The sequence below is a fragment of the Glycine soja genome, chromosome 6 (assembly GCF_004193775.1).
Source record: "Glycine soja cultivar W05 chromosome 6, ASM419377v2, whole genome shotgun sequence".
In the NCBI taxonomy this organism is placed as follows: domain Eukaryota; kingdom Viridiplantae; phylum Streptophyta; class Magnoliopsida; order Fabales; family Fabaceae; genus Glycine; species Glycine soja.
This window is the reverse complement of record NC_041007.1, coordinates 20402679-20426874: the sequence shown is the minus strand read 5'-3', so window position 1 is coordinate 20426874 and position 24196 is coordinate 20402679. Positions and strand designations below refer to the sequence as shown.

Sequence of the window (24196 nt, the reverse complement as noted above, 5' to 3'; positions counted from 1 at the left end):
TTCTTTTGCTCTCATTTGTACTCACCAACCTTTGCAATCCAAGTAAGTACTTCTAACTTTACCCTATTAATTTCTATTTTTGAACCCTAGGATAGAAGCCTGTTGTGTTCTCTGAGATTATTGATTTTGTGTTGATGTTGTTGTTGATAGCTTAGTTGTGAGATAGCACTTTGTTAGGGCTTTAATGTCGCGTATAATGTAGGTTCATTTCATGTGTTTTGATTAGAGTAATAGGCCTGAAAGTAATTGGATAGTAGGGGCTTCGAAGCCCCAATATTTTCTGGAAATTTCGATGTTCTCGCTAAGCGAGTTCATCAATTTAGGATGAATTTTTGGGTTTTCTGATGAACTCGCTAAATCGGCCCTATCCCGCTAAGCATGTTCATCATTTTTGTTTAAATTTATGCTTTTATGTATGAACTCGCTAAACCACTGCACTTCAGCTTAACGACTGTTTAAATTTCCAGTTTTAATTTCTGAGTTTGTATGAACTTGCTAAGCCAGCATGCCGTGCTAAATGGGTTAGCTTACTTAGGTCAGACTCTATAAGGCTTTTGGTATTTTGTTTGCGTCTAAGCGAGCCACGCTTGCTAAGCCACCATGCCTCTGATGTTGAATAAGCTTGGGCTAAGCGAGTCAATCTTGCTAAGCCTAAGGTAATTCAGTTGTTTTGAATTTTGTTCATGCGCTAAGTAAGTCATGCTCGCTAAGCACAATTTCTTCTCTGTTTTTGAATAAGGCTTAGCGAGCCAGTCTTGCTAAGCCAATTATGTTCCAATGGTCAAGCTAGGCTAAGCGCCTACTGGCGCTAAGCCTGTGTAGTGTGTCGCACTAAGCGAGCCTATCTCGCTAAGCACAATTAGCTCTCTGTTAGAGAATTAAGGCCTAGCGAGCCATGCTCGCTTAGCCATTGTGTTGTGTCCACTAAGCGAGTGTGTCTCGCTTAGCCAGAGTGTTTATTTTTCAGTAGTTGCACCAATCGCGCCTTGTGCGCTAAGCGTATCATATTATTTTCTAAAGGCATGCTAAGCGAGTTTGTCTCGCTAAACGCCAGTTCATTTTTCTGCTTTTAGTTTTGAATAAAACCTGTCTAATTTCAATTCCTGTGATTCTTTTGATGTAGATGGCTTCTAGGAAGAGGAAATCAACCGCCTCCAGACCCCAGGAGCCCTATGATACGAACAGATTCATCTCTGAGGGTGCCTGGGAGAGATACGAGCAGAACGTTCACTCCTGGAACATCCTTCCGAAGAGGAATGCTAACTTATTCATTATGGAGTACGACGAGTTCTGTAGGGAGCTTGAAAGGAGGCAGTGGCATAAAGCCTTGACTAGGTAGCCTGATGGTCATATAGATGTGGCCCTGGTCAATGAGTTTTATGCCAATTTATATGATCCAGAGGATAAGTCCTCGGGGCAGGTCCAAGTATGGGGGAAGCTTATAAAGTTTGATGGGGATTCCCTGAACACATTCCTGGAGACCCCGGTGGTTCTGGAGCCCGAGGAGTGCTACACCACCTACACCAAGTTCTATAGCACGCATCTAGATCCTCAGGAGCTTACTGCCAAGCTCTGTATTCCAGGGCATGGTTTCGTTTTAAATGTTGAGGGAACGCCCTGGAAGCACTTGAGGGAGGATTTGAGCACTCTTGCTTAGACCTGGAGCGTCTTGTCCTACTCTAACCTCGCCCCTACTTCTCACATGTCCGATCTTAATATGGACAGAGCGAGGTTGGTTTACGGACTTGTCACGATGATGGATATAAACGTGGGCTCATTCATTTCTGGTCAGATCTCACAAATGGCTCAGTCCAACTCTTCCAAGCTTGGATTCCCCACTCTCATCACTGCTCTCTGCATCGCTAGGGGAGTCGTGTCTGATTCACTAACCTTCGAGTCCTTGAGCCCCGCTATTAATTTGGCATATATCCGGAAGAATTGTTGGAACCTGGATGATCCCATGATCACATTTCCAGGGACCCGCAAGACTCAGGATTGAGGACCTGATACTTCTTCTTCTGCTCTCTCTGCTCCCGCTCCACCACCACCAACACCTACTCCAGCACCCTTCGACACTTCCATGCAGAGCTCAGACCAGATAGTGCCAATGCTGTAGAGCCTCCACCATGGCTTATGCCTGGTGATGCAGAGTATACATGACTTGGCTCAACATTGGCCTATTATGAGCATAGAGGACTTTACGGCCCAGGTGGCCTAGCCAAGAGTCCAGCCTTCTCCTCTAGGGGGAGGTGAAGCTCCTACAGCCCAGGAGCTGCAGCCAAAGCCGGAGGCGACGCCTAAGGCCACACTGGAGGAGACTCTATAGGTTACCCCTGCTGCCACACCATCTCAGGCACCTGAGGAGGGAGACGGCACTGCAGATACAAATTATGTTGTAGACATGGCAGCAGCACAGAGCTCCTAGGATCCCTGGCCCACTCCAGCACCAAATACATCTTTGCCAGCCCAGGATGCCCCCTCCATACCTCAGGATGATCCTACACCAGCATAGGATGCCTGAAGACAGAACTTGATTTATTTCCTGCTTTTTAGATACAATTTTTTTTTAATTTGAGTTTCAGTTTTAGTTTATTTACATATTTAGCATATTTTGCAGCTTTTTGGAACAATTTACAGTTTTTTTTACTTTATGCAGTGGATTGTTTTGGTTTTAAAATTCTGGTGTTTGTGATTGATTTTGAAATTGATTGATTGCATGAATTGAGTGAATTGCGATGTTAGATCACGTGCCTTGAATAAGTATGCGGTAATTAGAAGAGAAAGAACATGAATTAGGAATGTGAGTGAAAATGTTAGTTTGTTTGACAGGTAAATTGTGAAGGCAATCATTAGCCATAACCCGTTGAGTTGTGTGAATCCTAATTGTGAGAGAACGACTAGCATTGAGTATCGATTTTTGCTTGAATCTTGGAATATTGAATGAATGCATGATTCTGGAAATGATGAAGGCCATGATTAATTAATTAACCACTTAGCCAAACAACTTACCCTGTTCAAGAATGATGAATCCTTTGCACCCATTTTGAGCTTAAATATGATTGATTGAGTTGAACCTTGAGCCTGTGAATTATAGTCTCCATCTACCTTTCTTTAGGTTGTAGGAGAGCATCATGGTTCAAAGCAGATTTGTCCTAAATTTCGGGGAAGATATTGGGTGATGATAATTGTGGTAAGACAAGTAACATCCACACAGGAAAATTGTGTCAAGAAGCAGTAAGTAAAAACTGCTAAAATAAAAAAAAAAGAAGGGTTTCAAGAATAAGCAAGTTTGTGTGTGTTGTTACTTAAGTTAAGTGTCTTATATGTTTGTGGCATTTCAATAGAAGCTGGGAATAAAAGGAAAAAAAAGTTGATCTAAGGATGAATGCTCTCCTAGAACCTATGTTTTTGCATCCTAGAAAAACCATGAATTATTTGTAGCCCAGCCTCATTACAAGCCAAGAAAGTCCTTCATATTCAATTTATGTGTTTGTGATTGTATGTCATGAGATGAAATGCAAAAGTTGAGACTTGTGTTGGTTGTTGAATTGAAGAATTGCCTTAAACACTTGTGCTTATGAGAGAAACAATGACCGTGAGGATTAGGCTAGATGAACCTTCCTTGATACCTGTCTTGCTTTCTAGATTATTTCACTTATGCTGCTTAATGATCATATGCATATCTTTAAAATTCTGCATACCTTTATGAAACGTTGTTGGTTGAAGTATTGCTTGCCACTTGTGTTATGTGATTGAATGCTTTACAACAAACACATTTCTTTTGAGTAACCACTGTGAATTCTGTCACTTGAGGACAAGTAAATTGTTATTTCTTTGCTTGAGGGCAAGCAAAATTGTAAATTTGGGGGAGTTTGTTAGTCGTTATTTACCACTAACTTTTGTACTAAATAGTTGCATGAAATTAGCATCTTTCCTCCAATTTATGGTTCTTTTTGTAGAAATTGTACATATTTTCATGTTTAGTTTAATTTTATATAGTAGATACTCCCATTTTGTGAATTAATGTTAAAACCACTTTAATTTCAGGCTAAAAGAAGAGAAGGTTCAAGCAGTTGGTGTCTCGCTAAGCGAGCCTTATGCGCTTAGCGAGTGACATCCGCTAAGCGAGGCACACAACTCACTTAGCATGTTGGGAAACCCTAGAAGAGGATCAATCAGAGTTGTGCTTGCCCAGTGCGCCGCAAGCTCGCCCAGCAAGTCGTTCATCTATTCTCACGCTCAGCGCGCCCAGCTCGCTAAGCCAAATTTCACTAACTCGTGCTTAGCGAGCCAATCTCGCTAAGCGAGCCTTCAGAATCTGAAACGTCAAGGAGCCTTTAAATCACTGAAGTTGGCAGAAACTAAAGAGAGGAGTTGAAAAATAGAGCCAAGGGAGAAGCTAGAGCGTCAGAAACGAAGCCTCCAAGAGAGTTTAGGTTAGAGGAGTGAGATTAGGGTTCTAGAGGTTGGAGGAGACATCCTCAACCATTCTTAGCCATTTTCTTCCCTCAAAATCTATCCTTTGTACTGAAAGTTCATTGCTTGTAATGGAAGGCTAAACCTCTTGTTGGGGAGTTCTGCTGAACCTTTGATGTAAAATTCTCTTACTATCTATTTAATGTTGTTTTTATGTGTTCATTGCTTCTATCTATGCTTATTTTTGCATGCTTGTGGCTTGATCACCCATTTGTATGTGTAGTTAGGATTTTTAGCATTTAAAAGTGCTTTAAAGCCTTAGAACTTGATAGAGCAAGCTAGAAAACTGTATGTCTAGGAATGGAGTGCAGCGATCTAGTCCATATTATGCTGTAAAATTAATGCAACTCTTTTAGGCTAAGTTTGTTGAGGGATCAAGGATGAGGTTTAAAGATAGTTAGGCCCATTCACTCGAGGGATCTTGGTTTGGGTAAATTATCAGCATAAGAACACTAGGATAACATTAAATATAGAAAAATCTTTAACAACATCAAGGTAGACTTAGTAGAACAACCCAATGCTTTTTACTTCTCAACTTCTAGATATTTTAGTTTGTATTTAACTAGATTTTCACACAAAGATCCAATTTGACATTTACTTTGCTTTTGATGGTGTACAAATGTTTGGTTATTGAACGTATATTTTCTGAGTGAAACAAGTTTCCTGTGGATTTGATACTCGGTTCTTACCGTTTTATATTACTTGTGCGACTCGGTACACTTGTCGATTAGCATCGCAGAAGAGCGAACAAATATCTGTTTAGCAAATGGCTCAGAAATAAAGGAATGCCCATATCATTTCCATGAAGCGCGTATTATGACAATTAGAAATTCATGCAAAAATAATCATCGCACGCATCCATGTGGACACTCAAACATAAGGCTTTGTGGCCATGCAAATACTAAGGCTCAGGGTTTGTTTCCCCATTCAAATCAAACGAGTGTTTCAAAGGTTGCTCTTTTTTATCAAGTCATACAAACATCCGAGTCCATTTTGGCATTCGAGAAAATCTTTCGTTGTGTTCACCCTTTAGGTGCACATTTCTTTTTTTCAAAAACCTTTCGCATTTCGATCCGTGAATTTTCGAAAGAAAACTGGCAATCATTTTTTTCAAAAGCACGTTGGTTTTTAATTTTTTTTAGAAAAAGTTTGTAACCTAGGCAAAGTTGTTACCTGAGATTACACTTATCAAAGGAACAAAAGGAAAAGAAACCATACACAAGATCCTATTTTTTTCAAACAAACCATCACAATGCAATAGTACAACAAAACGCTAGAAGCGATAAAGTTTCATCACAATGAGATAACAAACAAAAAATGAAAGCGATAACACAAAGTCCAGTTCTATCACAATGAGATAACAAACAAATACCAAAAGCGATAAAAACGAAATAAAGATGAGTTCACAGTTTTTAGTCGATCCCGACCAAGCAACTATGTCTCCTCAAAGAAAGAAGTCCATCCCATCGGCTATGTCATCATCATCCTGTGCTCCATCTCCATCTCTGGAGGTCCCTACGGATCCTGCCCCTGTCTGAACACTGGGCCTATCTCCAGGCCATGCAACTGTGGCCCCAAACTGCTCGGGGGTATGCCACGGGAAAGGATTGAGGTCCTAGCTCTGCTGGTGCTCCTCTTGCTGCTACTGTGCTTGACCCTTTTGTTGTACTTGCCTTGGCATGCAATATTTTTCTATGAAGGCCCTGTTAATGGGAGGCTGGATAAGCTTGGTGGGAGTAACCGGTACCCCATAAAACTGGCAGAGGCCCGTGACCAAAGCCGAAAACCCTAGTGCTCTGTTGGACTTCTCTGGGTCCACTAGATGTCTAGGCGGCGTGATCCCTACAAATTGATATATGGCATCTGAGATCAACTAGGCCACATGAACACTCACCTGGGTCAAGATGGCATAGACCAGCTGGCACTTCGGCAGGGGTAGGTTAGAATTATGATTACTAGGGAGGATGTTGTTGAGCAGTAATGTCATCCAGATCTGTGTCAGGGTGGTCATGCTAGTGTGCATGATCCACACCCGTCTCCCTGCCATGCTTCGGGAAAAGTCCTGCCCCGAAATACACAACTGTTGACTGATGGCCTCCTCATCGAACCCCAAGGCCTGGCTCCTCCTCTAACTGAATTCACAGCGTTGGCCCTCCTCCAAGACCAATGAATGTCCCAGGAACTGATTAATGGCATCCTCATCAAAGGGGATCCATTGGTCCCGCACTCAGGAGCACTTGTCTTTGACTCCCTCCTTCGTGGGCCATGCATTGACATAGAACTCCATGACTAGTTCTGCATCATACTTAGCCATAGGTTCCACAAGTTAAGTCCACTGCCTCCTAGCAATTCCCTCCTGGAATTCAGCATATTCTCCTTCCCTCAACTAGACCCGCCTCTCCTTGAGGAACGACCAACCCTTAATTGCCTCAAAATGGCGCTGGTGTTCCTCACTTCGGAACCGATGTTTGTCAAACTCCACGTCCACTTGTGGGGCTGCACTGGAACCTTCTCCAGTGGCATCTTTCCTTGCCCTCTTAGCTGGAAGCTTCTTTGGAGCCATTTCTTGCAAGGACACATTCACAAAGTTAGTTTGCATGAAACACCAACCATCATTTGATTTATCTCAAACACAACAAAAGCCAAACAAATTTGAATGGTGCATATTACTTTTCACCAAAAGCAAGTGTCATCGTGCAATTAGGAAACAATCATACATCGGTGCATACGTTATTTTATGATATATATATATATATATATATATATATATATATATATTTGAAAATAATTTTAGCTACCTAGACGCAAGGTGCCCATCATGGTGTAACAAGTTCAAATATTAGTCTAAATCCAAACAATCATGCTCCCATATTCATGTAATTCATACATTTTTGCACCTAGGACAAAACTTAGATTTCTATGCCTAACTCACGCTTTTGGCATTTTAACCTAACATCCTAAGCTGTCCACACCTTCCAAATGACAGCCATACATGCACAAACTCATCTGACAATTCAAACTTCACAATATCACATGCAATGGTCATTGAGGCATTTCATCGAATGGTTGGTGGGCGCATGTTCAAGCATGAAAAAATGAGGAACGGGGATAATATGACATGCCAATTCATACTAGAATCCAAGGTAGGCCTAGGGCCATCCCTTACAGCCCCCCAAATCAAACAATCAAAGCATGGATTCATAAACAAAATGTCTCACAAAGTTGCAAAGAATATGACAACCAAAACACTAAAATACCATAATGGAAAGCTAAAATTCAAAGGGGATGGTACTCACTTGTAGGAGATGAACAAAAGTGTAGAAAATGAAAGCAAAAATGTGCAATGGCTTGCTTGGGGCTGCTGGATTCAGAAGTTCCCGTAAGCACTTGGTGATTTTGAATGTTGGGGAAGAAATGGGGTGAAGAATGGCTTCACCCCCCCTCTTTTTAAAACCAGCGTCGGACACGCTCGGCCAGTGGATGATTTCACTTTTTTTTTTTTTGCAAAATCCCTTTTCAAAAATTTGGATTATTCCTTGTTAGGCATATATTTTCTAAAATCCTATAGTTGTAAATATACTTAGCTGAATTCAAATATAATTTAGGAAAACAAATAAATAAAGGCAGAAATTTTAAAGAGCAGAATTAGAGATACTAGGCTACTTCCTAGGAACGCTTCTTTAACGTCTTTAGCCGGATGCAGGATGATGATTGATTGATCATGGGCCTAGCACCTGCTCATACCTGCCCCTAAGCTTTGAACAAAGGAAATGGCATCATGCAAAAAAATGTGAAACAACACCACAAAATGCCTGCATTACCTTTCACTTACCCTTGTCTCAATTTTGGTGTGGTATTGACCATCACTCAAAATGACTTTTTATTCATCCTCCAATTCGCAGGATGACAAGATGTGAATGCATGCATGCTTATGATTTGGATGTTTAAGTGCAACAATTAAGCAGGTGTTATCGTGTTCAATTTTACTAAAACGCTTACGGCACCCAGTTGATCGGGCCAAATGGCTTCGAATTCAGTAGGCAAGATCGAGAGTGTATGTTTTTAAGAAGTAAAAGACACAAGATAGGAGGTTAAGATGCAAATCATTAATCCACCTTTATTAATTGTTGCGACCATGGTTTACAAAGGATTTTAAGACTTTGGAGATCCCAATGAGTCCTTGGAGAACAATCATGTATTGAACCTTCTAACTGCCCTAGGTGTTATGCATAATATCGTTTGACGATATCAAAATTCATGGGCGAAGACAATTCTTCATCATCCATGTTGGCAAGCAACAATGCCCCTCCCGAAAATGCCTTCTTTACAACAAAAGTTCCTTCATAATTCGGAGCCCACTTCCCCCTTGGTCATTTTGAGCTTGTGATACCTTCTTCAAGACAAGATCTCCCTCGCTGAACTTGCACAACCGTACCTTCTTGTCAAAAGCGTTCTTCACTCGGTTTTGATACAGTCGTCCATGGCTCATGGTGGCTAACCTCTTACCTTCTATAAGATTCAACTGATCAAAGCGAGTTTGGGCCCATTCCGATTCCTCTAACCCTGATTTGACTAGAATTCTCAAAGAAGGAACCTCTACTTCAAACGGAAGCACAACCTTCATCCCGTACACCAAAGAGAAAGGGGTTGCCCCAGTCGATGTGCGCACCGAAGATCGATAACCATGCAGTGCAAAGGGGAGCATCTCATGCCAATCCTTGTATGACACGGTCATCTTCTAGACTATTTTCTTGATATTCTTATTAGCGGCCTCAACTGCCCCATTCATCTTAGGCCTGTAAGGCGTAGAATTGTGGTGTTGGATCTTGAAATCCTCACACATTTCCTTCAACATTTTATTGTTTAGATAGGTGGCATTATCGATGATAATCTTCCTGGGCAACCCATACCGGCAAATTATCTCCTTCTTGATGAACCTAACCATCACACTCCTAGTCACACAAGCGTATGAAGCCGCTTCAACCTATTTGGTGAAATAGTCAATGGCGACCAAAATGAAGCGATGTCCATTCAAAGTTTTGGGCTCAATAGCTCCAATCATGTCAATACCCCACATAGAGAACGGCCAAGGCGCTGCCAAGATGTTCAAAGGTATGGGCGGAGCATTGACATTATCGGCGAAGGCCTGACACTTGTGGCACTTCCTCACATAGATGCAACAATCATTTTCTATAGTGAGTCAGTAATACTCTGCCCTTAGAATCTTTTGGGCCATGGCATGTCCATTGGCATGTGTTCCAAAGGATCCCTCATGCACTTCTACTAGCATTTGCTCAGCCTCTCTGGCATCCACACATCGAAGCAAAACCATATCATGGTTCCTCTTGTACAGGATATTTTCGCTTAGGAAAAAGTCGACTGTCAACCTTCGCAACGTTCTCTTGTCATCGTTAGAGGCCTCCCATGGGTATTCCTTGTCCTCGATGTATCGTTTGATATCGAAGTACCAAGGTTTACCATCTTGCTCTTCTTCTGTCAAGCAGCAGTGTGCAGGCTTGCCACAACATCTGAATTCGATTTATGGAAAATCCCCGTGCGGGGTGAGTTGGAACATGGACGATAGAGTGGCAAGGGCATCAACCATCTAATTCTCCTCTCTAGAAATGCGATGAAAGGATATGTCATCGAAGAAATCTATCAGTTTCCGGATGTAGGCTTGGTAGGGTATCCACTTATGATCCCTGGTCTCCCATTCTCCTCTCAACTAGTGGATTACCAAGGCTAAGTCCCCATATACCTTGAGCAACTTGACCTTGAAGTCAATTGTTGCTTGGATCCCAAGGGTGCACGCCTTATACTCAGCCATGTTGTTCGTGCAGTCAAAACCCAACCTAGCCGTGAAGGGTATACATTGATCATCAGGGGTAACCAAAACCACCCCAACTCCATGGCCTAGTGCATTAGATGTTGGATCAAGTGGCCTCAGAATAATTAAGAGGGGGGGGGGGTGAATTAATTATTAATGAACCTTTACTTATTAAAAAACTTATCCTTCTTAATGTTACTAGATTCAATAATGTTTTTACTGCTAAGTTAAGAAAGTAAAGAATAGAAATAGAAACTTAACCAAAAGTAAAAGCGATAATTAAAGTGCACAGCGGAAATTAAAAAGTGTATGGAAGAAGAAGACAAACACAAGAATTTATACTGGTTCGACAACAACCCGTGCCTACATCCAGTCCCCAAGCAACCTGCGGTCCTTGAAATTTCTTTTCAACCTTGTAAAAGCCTTTACAAGCAAAGATCCACAAGGGATGTATCCTCCCTTGTTCTCTTTGAACAACCAAGTGGATGTACCCTCCACTTGAACTAATCCACAAGAGATGTACCCTTTCTTGTTCTCAGTTACAACAACCCAAGTAGATGTACCCTCTACTTGTACCACAAAGTATGTACCCTCCAATGTGTTAAGACAAAGTTCTCAGGCGGTTAGTCCTTTGAAACTTTGTGAAGGGGAAACAAAAGATATCTCAGGCGGTTAGTCCTTTGAAATCTTTTGTTTAAGGGAAAGGGAAGAATAAAAAGAATTCTCAGACTGTGTCATTTTGAATTCTTTGAAAAGGGAGAAGGGAGACACAAAAGAATTCAGGCAGTTAGTCCTTTGTTCTTTTGGAAAAGGCAGAAGAGAGACACAAAAAGAATTCAGGCGGTTAGTCCTTGTTAAATTCTTTTTGGCAAAGGGAGAAGAGAATGAAAAAGATGAATAGCACACTTTTATTTTCTGTGAAAGAACAAGGTTTGGAAACTAGAAAGCTTAGAAAGCTTTTGGCAAAAGAAGAAGAAGAAGAAGTTCAAGAAGATGTTTCAAAAGTTGTGTAAAAAGTTATATCAAGTTCATAAAATGCAAGTGAAGGTCTTGCTTTTATAGACTCTTCATGTCTAGTCAAGAAAACCATTGAAAGAGTTATAACCTTGAGAAAATCTAGAGAAAACCATTGGAAGAGTTACATCTCTTGATTTTTATTCAAAACTTGTCACTGGTAATCGATTACCAAAACCATGTAATCGATTACACAAAGCTTTTTATGAAAAGATATGACTCTTCACAATCTAATTTGAATTTCAACGTTCAGATACACTGGTAATCGATTACCAATATATTGTAATCGATTACACCATTTAAAAAACAATTTGAACGTTGCAAATTCAGTTAAAAGCTTTTGAAATCAAACTTTGCTACTGGTAATCGATTACAGGAAACTGGTAATCGATTACCAGAGAGTAAAAACTCTGGTAACTTAGAAAATTTTAAGAAAAAATCTTTTGACAAATAAAACTGTGCTATGTTTGTTTTTTGAAAAATCTTTTCAATACTTCCCTTGTGAAGTCTTCTTGATTTCTTTTCTTGAATCTTGAATTCATCTTCTCTTGAATCTTGAAATCAAACTTCTCCTGATTCTTTAATCTTCTTGATTTCTTTAGTCTTGATCTTGAACTTGTTGACTCAAACTTGAAATCATTCTTTGGGCTTTTTGTCATCAACTTTGTCATCATCAAAACTACTTGAATCAACTTGATTCATCATCATGAAGCTTGCTTCTACAATCTCCCCCTTTTTGATGATGACAAACCTGAAATCAAGAAACACATACACATTTTTTTTCCTAGTCGATCAGTCACTTAATTCTCCATATTCTCCCCCTTTTTTTTCAGTTTAAGCTTCACTTGAAATTAAATTACTTAATTATATGAGTTCTTGATTTAATCCCTATTTTCTCTCCCCTTTTGGCATCAACAAAAAGCCAAAGTGCATAAGACATACATGATTTTTTTTTAAAAAAATCATTCACATAGCATCCATTGTTAATTAATCATAAAAGATTCTAAACTAATCATCAAGAAAGACATGAATAAGCCAAATTAAAATATAAACCACATAATTCATAAATGTTCAGTCATACTAAGCAAATATTAAAAGAAATACTAAATGTTCAAATGTCATAATAATATAGCCAAATACACTGCTTGAAATCAGAGTAAAATAATAAAAATATAAATCATTTAGATAAGTCACTAGCATCTAGCAGTCCTAATTCTCTTCTAATAGTGTAGAAAGAATCTTTGTTTAGTGGTTTTGTGAAGATGTCTGCAAGTTGATTTTTAGTATCTACAAATTCTAAAACAACGTCACCTTTTAGAACATGATCTCTAATAAAATGATGCCTAATTTCTATATGCTTGGTTCAAGAGTGAAAAACTGGATTTTTAGATATGTTTATGGCACTTGTGTTATCACATTTTATGGGAATGTGATCTAATACAATTCCATAATCAAATAGTTGTTGTTTCATCCACAAAATCTGTGCACAACAACTACCAGCAGAAATATATTTTGCTTCTGCTGTGGATAATACTACACTATTTTGCTTCTTTCTATTCCAAGAAACAAGAGCAGACCCTATGAATTGACATGTGCCACTAGTGCTTTTCCTATCTGTTTTTGATCCAGTAAAATCTGAATTTGAATATCCTACTAAATTGCATAAAGAATTCGTAGGATACCATAATCCTAAGTTAATTGTTCCTAATAGATATCTTATGATTCTTTTTACTTCCATTAGATGTGAAAACTTTGGATTTGATTGAAATCTTGCACACATGCATACACTAAACATAATATCTAGCCTACTTGCAGATAAGTAAAGTATAGATCTAATCACACCTCTGTATTGCTTTGCATCAACGGGTTGACCGGATTCATCTTTGTCAAGATAACAACTGGTGCTCATAGGAGTAGCCAAGTGTTTTGAGTTTTCTATTCCAAATCTCTTAACAAGTTCCTCGCAATATTTTGCTTGGTTGACAAAGATCCCATCATTTGTTTGTTTGATTTGTAGTCCAAGAAAGTAATTTAACTCACCCATCATGGACATCTCAAACTCACTTTGCATATCAATAGAAAACTCCTTGCACAAAGATTCATTATCCTTACAAAAATTATATCATCAACATAAATTTGTACTAATAAGATATCATTATCCTTCTTTTTTATGAATAAGGTGGTATCTATCTTCCCTCAAGTGAAATTCTTTTCTAAAAGAAATTTACTTAATCTTTCATACCAAGCCCTAGGCGCTTCTTTTAAACCATAGAGTGCTTTCTTTAATTTATAAACATGGTCTAACTTTTGTGAGTCTTCAAACCCTGGAGGTTGTTCTACATATACCTCCTCTTGAATTAGACCATTTAAGAAAGCACTCTTGACATCCATTTGATATAGTTTAAAATTCATAATAGATGCATAGGCTAAAAGCATTCTAATGGCTTCTAATCTGGCTACAGGTGCAAAGGTTTCTTCATAGTCTATACCTTCTTCTTGGTTATATCCTTTTGCTACCAGTCAAGCTTTATTTCTAATTACTATACCATTTTCATCCAATTTGTTTTTGAATACCCACTTAGTTCCTATGATTGGATAATTTGAAGGTTTCTCTACTAATTCCCATACATCATTTCTTTCAAATTGATTTAATTCCTCTTGCATAGCTACTATCCAATGATCATCTATAATGGCTTCCTTAAGGTTTTTAGGTTCTATTAACGAAACAAAAGCCATATTATTGCATAAATCTTTGAGAGAGTGTCTAGTTGTTACCCCTTTTGAGATATCTCTGATGATGTTGTCAAGAGGATGATTTCTTGAGGTTTTCCATTCTTTGGGAAGATCATCATTTTCTTGGACTATATCATCTTGAACATCCTTGTTTTCTTCATCTCTCTTCCTTTTTAGATTCCTTTCTTGATTATGCATATCTTCCAAAGAATCTGCAATATCATCAAGAAATTCCTTTCTCGGAGAGGTAATATTAGTTTCATCAAAAGTAACATGTATTGATTCCTCAATGGTCATGGTTCTTTTGTTGTATATCCTAAAGGCTTTGCTATGTAGGGAATAGCCAAGGAAGATATCCTCATCCGCCTTAGCATCAAATTTTCCTTGGCTTTCTTTTTCATTGTTTAGGACAAAACATTTACATCCAAAAACATGTAAATGAGCAATGTTTGGTTTTCTATTGTTAAAAATTTCATATGGGGTTTTCTTAAGAATGGGTCTTATTAAGGCTCTATTCATAATATAACATGTGGTGTTGACTGCTTTTGCCCAAAAAAGTTTTGGCAGTGGTGTGTCATTTAAAAGAGTTCTAGCAATTTCTTCTAAGGCTTTATTTTTCCTTTCTACTACTCCATTTTGTTAGGGTGTCCTAGGTGCAGAAAAGTTGTGTCTTATGCCATGTTCATCACAAAACATTTCAAAATCATTGTTTTCAAATTCACCTCCATGATCACTTCTGATGGAGATAATTTTGAGATTCTTCTTGCTTTGGATGACTTTGGCAAGTCTTCTAAATGCATGAAATGCATCATTTTTATGAGTAAGAAATAAAGTCCAAGTATACCTAGAATAGTCATCAACAATTACTAATGCATAGTAACTTCCACCCAAACTCATGACCCTAGATGGTCCAAACAAATCCATGTGCAATAATTGTAATGGTTGAGTGGTAGAAACAATATTTTTAGATTTAAAAGATACTTTTGTTTGTTTAACTTTTTGGCATGCATCACATAACTTATCTTTTTCAAATTTTAATTTTGGTAAACCAATAACTTGATCTTTTGAAATTAATCTATTTAGATGATCCATGTTAATGTGAGCAATTCTCTTATGTCATAACCAAGGATCATTATCTTTACTTAGAAAGCATCTATCATTTTCAGATTTTTGTTTTAAATCAATCATATAAATATTATTTTCTCTGAAACCTATATGCTCAATATCTTTGTCATGCTCATGCTCATGCTCATGCTCATGCTTGAAACCTATATACTCGTACCTATTTTACCAACTCCAATGATTTTGCCTCTGTTGTTGTCGCCATATGTAACATGTCCACTTTTCTTGGGGGAAATGGTTGTGAATTTGGATACATCTCCCGTCATATGCTTGGAACATCCACTGTCAATGTACCACTTCTTCCTTACAGATTCTTCTTTGTTGTTGTCATGAGATTTTGCCATGAGACACAAGTTGACTTGATCTTCATCATGATCTGGAAATAACCTATTCCTGAAAATACTTTTGAAAAACAAAGAATTTAAAGAGGCCATGAATCTTGAAGTGGTTAAACTTTCTACAAGATACTTGCTCTGATACCACTAGTTGGATCAAGTGGCCTCGGAATAATTAAGAAAGGGGGATTGAAATAATTATTAATGAACCTTTACTAATTAAAACACTTATCCTTCTTAATGTTACTAGATTCAATTATGCTTTTACTACTAAGTTAAGAAAGTAAAGAACAGAAATAGAAACTTAACCAAAAGTAAAAGCGATAATTAAAGTGCACAACGGAAATTAAAGAGTGTAGGGAAGAAGAAGACAAACACAAGAATTTATATTGGTTCGGCAACAACTCGTGCCTACATCCAGCCCCTAAGCGACCTGCGGTCCTTGAGATTTCTTTTCAACCTTGTAAAAGCCTTTACAAGCAAAGATCCACAAGGGATGTATCCTCTCTTGTTCTCTTTGAACAACCAAGTCGATGTACCCTCCACTTGAACTGATCCACAAGAGATGTACCCTCTCTTGTTCTCAGTTACAACAACCCAAGTAGATGTACCCTCTACTTGTACCACAAAGGATGTACCCTCCAATGTGTTAAGACAAAGTTCTCAGGCGGTTAGTCCTTTGAAACTTTGTGAAGGGGAAACAAAAGATATCTCAGGCGGTTAGTCCTTTGAAATATTTTGTTTAAGGGAAATGGAAGAATCAAAAGAATTCTTAGACTGTGTCATTTTGAATTCTTTGAAAAGGGAGAAGGGAGACACAAAAGAATTCAGGCGGTTAGTCCTTTGTTCTTTTGGAAAAGGGATAAGAGAGACACAAAAAGAATTCAGGCGGTTAGTCTTTGTCGAATTCTTTTTGGCAAAGGGAGAAGAGAATGAAAAAGATGAATAGCACACTTTTTTTTGTGTGAAAGAACATGGTTTGGAAACCAGAAAACTTAGAAAGCTTTTGGCAAAAGAATAAGAAGAAGAAGTTCAAGAAGATGTTGCAAAAGTTCTGTAAAAAGTTATATCAAGTTTATAAAATGCAAGTCAAGGTCTTGCTTTTATAGACTCTTCATGTCTGGTCAAGAAAACCATTGAAAGAGTTATAACCTTGAGAAAATCTAGAGAAAACCATTGGAAGAGTTACATCTCTTGATTTTTATTCAAAACTTGTCACTGGTAATCGATTACCAAAACCATGTAATCGATTACACAAAGCTTTTTATGAAAAGATATGACTCTTCACAATTTAATTTGAATTTCAACGTTCAGATACACTGGTAATCGATTACCAATATATTGTAATCGATTACACCATTTAAAAAACAATTTGAACGTTGCAAATTCAGTTAAAAGCTTTTGAAATCAAACTTTGCTACTGGTAATCGATTACAGGAAACTGGTAATTGATTATCAGAGAGTAAAAACCTTGGTAACTTAGAAAATTTTGAGAAAAAATCTTTTGAAAAACAAAACTGTGCTATGTTTGTTTTTTGAAAAATCTTTTCAATACTTCCCTTGTGAAGTCTTCTTGATTTCTTTTCTTGAATATTGAATTCATCTTCTCTTGAATCTTGAAATCAAACTTCTCTTGATTCTTGAATCTTCTTGATTTCTTCTCATGAAACTTGAAATTAATCTTGATCTTGAACTTGTTGACTCAGACTTAAAATCATTCTTTGGGATTTTTGTCATCAACTTGATTCATCATCATGAAGTTTGCTTCTACATTAGATGCCTCGTCAAACTACACAATCCATTTGTCCCTATCTTCATCCTCTACTTGCTCCTTGATCAAGGACATGATGTCCTCATCTGGGAATTCTGGAGGCATAGGTTGGTAGTCATTGATGGGCTGTTGAGGCAGGTAATCTGCCAAGGCACTCCCCTTTATCGCCTTTTAAGTGCATAAACAATGTCAAATTTTGACAGCAGAACTTGCCATCGAGCGATCCGTCTGGTAAGAGCGGGTTTTTCAAAGATGTACTTGACTGGGTCCATTTTGGACACCAACCAAATGGTGTAGTTCAACTTGTAGTGCCTTAGACGGTGGGTTGCCCACACCAGGGCATAACGTGTCCTTTCAAGCAAAGAGTAGTTCATTTCACACGCTGTGAACTTCTTGCTTAAGTAATAAATGCCTTGTTCCCTTTTTCCGAACTCATCATGCTGCCCCAACATAGACCCCATCGACTTATCCAACACCATCATATATAGGATAAGGGGTCTTCCGGGCACAAGCACAGGAGGATTCATGAGGCACCGCTTAATCCTTCTGAACGCCACTTAGTAGTCATCGTCCCATTAGACAGACTGGTTCTTACGCAGTAGCTTGAAGAGAGGCTCACAAGTGGCAGTCAACTGTGATATGAACCTCACTATATAGTTCAAACATCTTAGGAAACCTCGGACCTGCTTCTCGGTGCGTGGCTCGAGCATTTCGAGGATGGCCTTCATTTTGTCTAGGTTTACCTCTATCATTTTCTGGCTCACAATAAAACCGAGCAACTTTCCCAACTTGACCCCGAAATTGCACTTTGCGGGATTCAACCTTAATCGGTACTTACACAACCTCTTGAACAACTTTTGCAAGTTGACAAGGTGTTCCTCCTCGGTCTTTGACTTGGCAATCATATCATCCATGTAGACATCAATTTCTTTGTGCATCATGTCATGGAATAATGCTACCATAGCCCACTGGTAAGTTGCCCCAGCGTTCTTGAGCCCAAAGGACATCACTTTGTAGCAGAAAGTTCCCCACAGGGTGACAAAGATCATCTTCTCCATGTCCTCCGGTGCCATCTTTATTTGATTAAAGCCCGAGAATCCATCCATGAAAGAAAATAGAGAAAAAATGGTCGTGTTATCTACGAGGACATTGATGTGCGGTAAAGGAAAATTATCCTTTGGACGAGCTCGATTTAAATCCCGATAGTCCATGCATATTCGCACCTTCCCATCCTTTTTAGGGACTGGCATGATATTGGCGACCCATTTCAGGTATTGAGCAACATCAAAGAAGCCAGCGTCAAATTGCTTTTTCACCTCTTCTTTTATCTTCAAGGACATCTCAGGCTTCATCCTCCGTAGCTTTTGCTTTACCAGGGAACACTCAAGATTTAGAGGTAATCTATCTTGTACGATGTCAGGACTTAAGCTGGGCATATCTTGGTATGACCAAGCGAAGATGTCTTGGTAGTCTCGCAGCAGAGCTACCTATTCATGTCGGACGTTCGTGGGCATGCCCGTGCCAACCTTGACCTCCTTTCTTTCTTCACCAACACCTAAGTTTAAAATCTCCATTTTTTCTTGGTGTGGCTTCACTTCCCCGTCTTCCTGTTTGATCATTCTTTTTAGCTTTGGGGGAAGCCCCCAATCCTCATCTTTCCCTTCCTCAGCTTGACTTATCAGTTGCTCAAAATCAACCTCTAGGTCCTCGGTATCATTACCTTCGCAGGACTCATTGTTGGATATTGAGTTTGCCTCGGAAATCCTGAGTTGTTTGATGATTCGCCAGATCGCCAATTTGAATCCCGGAGGACACGATCGCACCCAATTTGGTTGCTCTTGATGGATTTCTCCGTGTATCATGGTGACCCATCCCTCGCACATCCAACCAGTGCTGATACCCCATTCACTTGCAGCCCTTGCGGCTGGCCCATGTTTCTCCCCTTCCTTTCTAGGGCAATCCTCCTCATGTCGAAGCGTGTAGGCTCATATCCTAGTCCGAACCTTCCATGGTTCCCTATGAACTCTACCAAATTAGCTATGCCATTTCTATTTCAGCCCAAACCCATTCTGGACTCGTATCCATGCCCCAACATCACCCAAGCTACCATTAATGCGGCCCCAGATGAGCGTGGTTGTACCGGGGGAGATTTCATGTAAGCATTGCTCACCACTTCCAATGCTTGAAAGGACATTTCCAAGGACTCCTACACAGCCTCCACATAAGGCATAGAAGAAAGACAACTCAAAAGAATGTCTTATTCTCTCGAAACTATAATCAATTGCCCCTCCACCATAAATTTCAACTTCTGGTGCAATGTTGAAGGGACCACCCCAACCGAATGAATCCAAAGCCAGCCTAATAAGCAGTTTTAGGCAGGATTTATGTCCATCACTTGGAAGGTAATTTGGCATACATGGGGTCCGATTTGAATTAGGAGATCGGTCTCTCCCTTACATCCTGACGATTTTCGTCGAAAGCCCGCACCACCATGGAGCTTGGCCTTAGGTGTGATGCATTAAAAGGAAGCTTGTCCAAAGTAGCCTTGGGCACGACATTGAGGGAAGAGTCGTTGTCAATAAGCACTTTGGCCACTATGTGGTCCAAACATTTGACGGATATGTGCAAGGCTCTGTTGTGCCCCTGGCCCTCGATGGGTATTTCTTCATTGGTGAATGTGAGGTAAATGTTGGCCGCGATGTTGTTGATTATGCCCCCGAAACCCTCCACAGATATGACTTGTGCTACGTGGGCTTCATTCAAAATCTTGACCAATAGCGCCTGATGAGGCTCAGAGTCCATAAGCAGCCCGAAAAGAGAGATCCTAGCTGGGGTTTTATTTAGTTGTTCAATCACCTTAAACTTGCTTTGTTGGATGATTCGCAGGAACTCGGTTGCTTCTTCAACGGATATTCCCTTTTTGCTGAAGTCATCTTCTTCCTTGGCAAACCTTCCGGCCGGGACCTCGTCATCCGGAATTGGGTCCGCCTTATCGCTCTCTTTCATGCCCGCCTTTGCTTTCCCCTTTGGGTCCTTGGATCGCATTGGTGGCTCAGGTGCTGCAAAGATCCACCCGCTACGAGTCATGCCGCTCGTGCCAGAGATGTTAGTGACCTTAGCTAAGGATAGATCACCTTTAACATGCACGATGGACGCATCCTTCCTTCCGTCGGGCCCTTGTGTGGTGTACCTCCATGGCACCGCCTTATCACTCTTGTAAGGGAAAGGGGCAGGCTTCTCAACTGGGACAGGTTGGAAACCTCGGGGCTTTTGTATGGCAACATCTCTGGTGAAGTGGATCACCAATGGCTTGGATCTGCTCGAGCTCTTATCAACCGATTGCATGCACACATCTCCTTCCCCCTTTCTTGCGCCACAAACTTCAGTTAGGCCTTTGTCCATCATCCCTTGTAGTAGCTCCTCTATCGTCGAGCATGTCTCCATGTCGTGTGATGCCCCCGAATGTATCAAACAAGAATCTCCCTTGTCCCCATCAAGGCAAATCATGCCCGCTTCGCGCAACATCTTCCATCCGCTTCAGCCCCCAAGGTCCACACTCCTCCACCGCATTAACCGTCAATCCCCTATGATTGGCGAAAGGATTCGCCCTTACATTCGGGCTGTCCTCTTGAAATGTCAACCACCTCGCATCAATCCAACTCTGGACCTTGTGTTTGAAGGCCACGCATTGCTCTATTGGATGCCCTGGGACACCCCCGTGATAGGCGCAAGTTGCATTGAGGTTGTACCATCAAGGGAAGGGAGATTGGTATATCTTCTCGGGTTTCACCACCACCATTTGGTTGATGATCAAGGATGGTAATAGGTCAGCATATGGCATCGGGATCGGGGTGAATTTTACAGGATTCTTTGCTGGAAAATTCCTTCCCGAATTGGTGCTTGTGTTAGGGTTGGCGTTGCCGGCGGGACGAGATTGGGTGGGAAATAAGTTTTGTGGGGGAGGCCTTTGTGGCTGAGTGGGCAATCTTTGCTAGGCGGGCGCCGGATTGGGAGGGTTTCCAACGTTGGCCAAATAGCTGGGTTGGTGTGGGGGATATTGGTAAGTGGGGTTGTGAGGGGTTTGTTGGGGTTTAGGCCATGTAGAAGCTGAAGTTACAACATGGGTGTCTCCCTCCTTCTTCTCGGCTCCTCTCGCTTCGAACCTCCTATTGCTTGTGCTTGCGGAAGCGGCATAATCAAACTTTCCCCTTCTCAAGCCTACCTCTATCCTCTCGCCCGCAAATACCAAATCTGCAAAACTAGAAGGCATGTAACCCACCATCTTCTCATAGTAGAACACTGGCAGTGTGTCCACTATCATGGTTATCATTTCTCTTTTCATCATGGGGGGTGCCACTTGTACTGCCAAGTCCCTCCACCTCTGGGCATACTCTTTAAAATACTCATGCTCCTACTTGCTCATATTTTGCAATTGGGTTCTATCAGGAGCCATGTTTGTGTTGTATTGATACTGCCTAATGAAGGCAGCCATAAAGTCCTTCCAATAGCAGATCAAGGAAGCTTCCAAGTTAGTATACCAGGTGACCGCCGCCCCAACCAAACTTTCTTGGAAAAAATGCATTAAGAGCTTCTCATCTCGGGAGTATGCTCCTATCTTTCGATAGTACATTTTTAAGTGGTTCTTGGGGCAAGTAGTCCCCTTGTACTTATCGAAATCCGACACCTTGAACTTTGGGGGGATGACAACGTCAGGCACTAAACACAACTCTGCCATGTCGGCGAACGGGTAATCACCAATCCCTTCGATGGCCCTTAGCCTCTCCTTGATGAGATCCAACTTCTCTCTTTCTTCTATGGCCGAAGGCAGTCTCCTCATTGAGAAGTGCAGAGGTTGCAGCGGGCAGTGTTAAGGAGCTCCCGCGGCATTGGGCTGAGGCATACCACTAAACATTGGTCCCTCAGCGGCGAATGTAGGGTATGGTTCTAATTCACCCAGAGCATGATCCCAAGGCTCTTCCCGGGCTTCCCCCACAAGCTAAGCGAAGGGTGCATGTCCCAACTGGGGTTGCTGGCCTTCAAGGGGAACGGGAACGAAGTGGTTGGCGTTCTCGTTGGACATGTGCACTGCATTGGGTGGTGTGTAATTGGGAGGCAAGCCATATGGGAGAAAATTCCTATTTTTCCCCATGTGGGGACCGCCCGTGCTGCCTAACACCTTTCCTCCCTGACCTACCATGTCCGGGATTGGTTGGCTTATTTGGTTTATGGCGGATGGGTGGGTCGGATCCGCCTCAGCGGCGGTGCTAGTGGCGGCAACTACAGCCGCATTGTTCTCCATCATCCGTTTCATACTTAGCATGACCTCTATCATGGATGTCATTTGATCCTTCATGGCCTCCATATCGGCCTTTATTTGCTCTTGCACTTCTTCTATCTCACCCATTATTTTAGTTTTGGAACGGTTTCGATAGGGGTGTCGTAAAGCGAGTTTATCTTTTTTGGTTATGGTGTTTACTTTGACTATAATGGTTAAAAGAACAAAATGCGATGAGTAACATGACAACGAACTAAACATGAATGCATGACAATGATAAGTTGTCAAAGTATTGGACCCACACAGAAATTTCAGCAGAGACATAGGATTGAATCAAATCTCATTTTCATTAAGAGACAATATTGTTTATCTTGTCAAAGTCAAAGCATAAATACAAACGCCTCGGCGGTTCCTAATTATGTGAGACATCAACTCGATCATATGTTGACAATAATCGAAAAGCCCATGAACTTCCTCGGGAGATGAGTACATGTCCGCCATTGCCTTGGCTTTGGCTAACAGCCTTGGAAGCTATTGACTCCCATTCAGAGTGAAAGCGAATCTATCCATCCACATCATAGCTTCTCCGTGTAATGAATCTATCATTCTCTTTCTTGCTTCCCTTTCCGCTTGTAGAGCCAATACTTTTGCATGCTCGTCCTCTAGTCTTTGCTCATGGCTAGCAGCTAGATTTAGCTTTTCTTCATATATATATAACATTAAATGAATCAATTAAATTTAATAAAAATATTATATTTGCAATTAACCAAGAGAGGCAACTCCTACACGTAAAAGTAAAACACAAATGAACTAATTATGTATGTATGTAGAGATAGATTGAGATCATGAATTAAGTGATGGTTCATGATTATCTAATAATTTTTTACATATATAGAAATTGTTAGATTTTGTTGACTTTTATTCTCATACACACAAGATGCATTCAACGGCCTAGAAAGTTGCTACATTTATGTTGTAAAAGGACTTTGCTGGAGAGGATATGAATTCAGATAAATCTATCAAATCAAAATGATCGGTTGCACAGTCATAAACATCACAATAATTCCCTTCCTAGACCATATTTGAGCACTATTATTCGCACCATATTCGACCAAATTAGCGGACCTCGGATAAAATAATTAATTAATTAATTAGTTTTAAACTATTACTCTCTTAGGTATTCATCACCACAATAGAATTTAACCACCAAATTTAGGATAGATTAGTGTGGTTCTTGTACACCTACGACACTAGGGGTGAAAATGAGTCAAGCCAAGCCAAGCTTTACTAGGCTTGAGTTGAATACGTAAGGCTTGACCTTGGCTCATTACCTGTCATGGGATTTTTTTAAGGCTCGGCTCGGCTTACATGAAAGTCTGGCTTGGCCCACGAGCCTATTTGAAAGCTTGCTTAAAGACGTCTTTGATTAATTAATTATTTTAAATCCTAGTGAAATACTAACTAAAAAAAGAAACTTATAAAATTTCGTATAAGTAATGTACAAATTCAAAAATAATTGATAAACAAAATCATATTGAATTCAAGTCGTTAAAGCACAAAGTATATTAAAAGAAAATAAAAAAAAGCATAATATTAAAAAATGTATGGATTAGAGATGATTTACACTAATATAGCCAAACAAA

At 40.2% G+C, this 24196-nt stretch overlaps 1 protein-coding gene across 1 annotated transcript; it reads right to left on the bottom strand.

Annotated features, from left to right (window-relative positions):
* Positions 1-17853: 17853 nt before the first annotated feature.
* Positions 17854-19140, bottom strand: LOC114415968. Its single transcript, XM_028380836.1, has 3 exons — positions 18805-19140; positions 18502-18645; positions 17854-18267 (listed from the first exon to the last, which is right to left on the bottom strand). Exons 1-3 carry the CDS (start codon positions 19138-19140, stop codon positions 17854-17856), a joined length of 894 nt encoding a protein of 297 aa, XP_028236637.1.
* Between the last annotated feature and the right edge of the window lie 5056 nt (positions 19141-24196).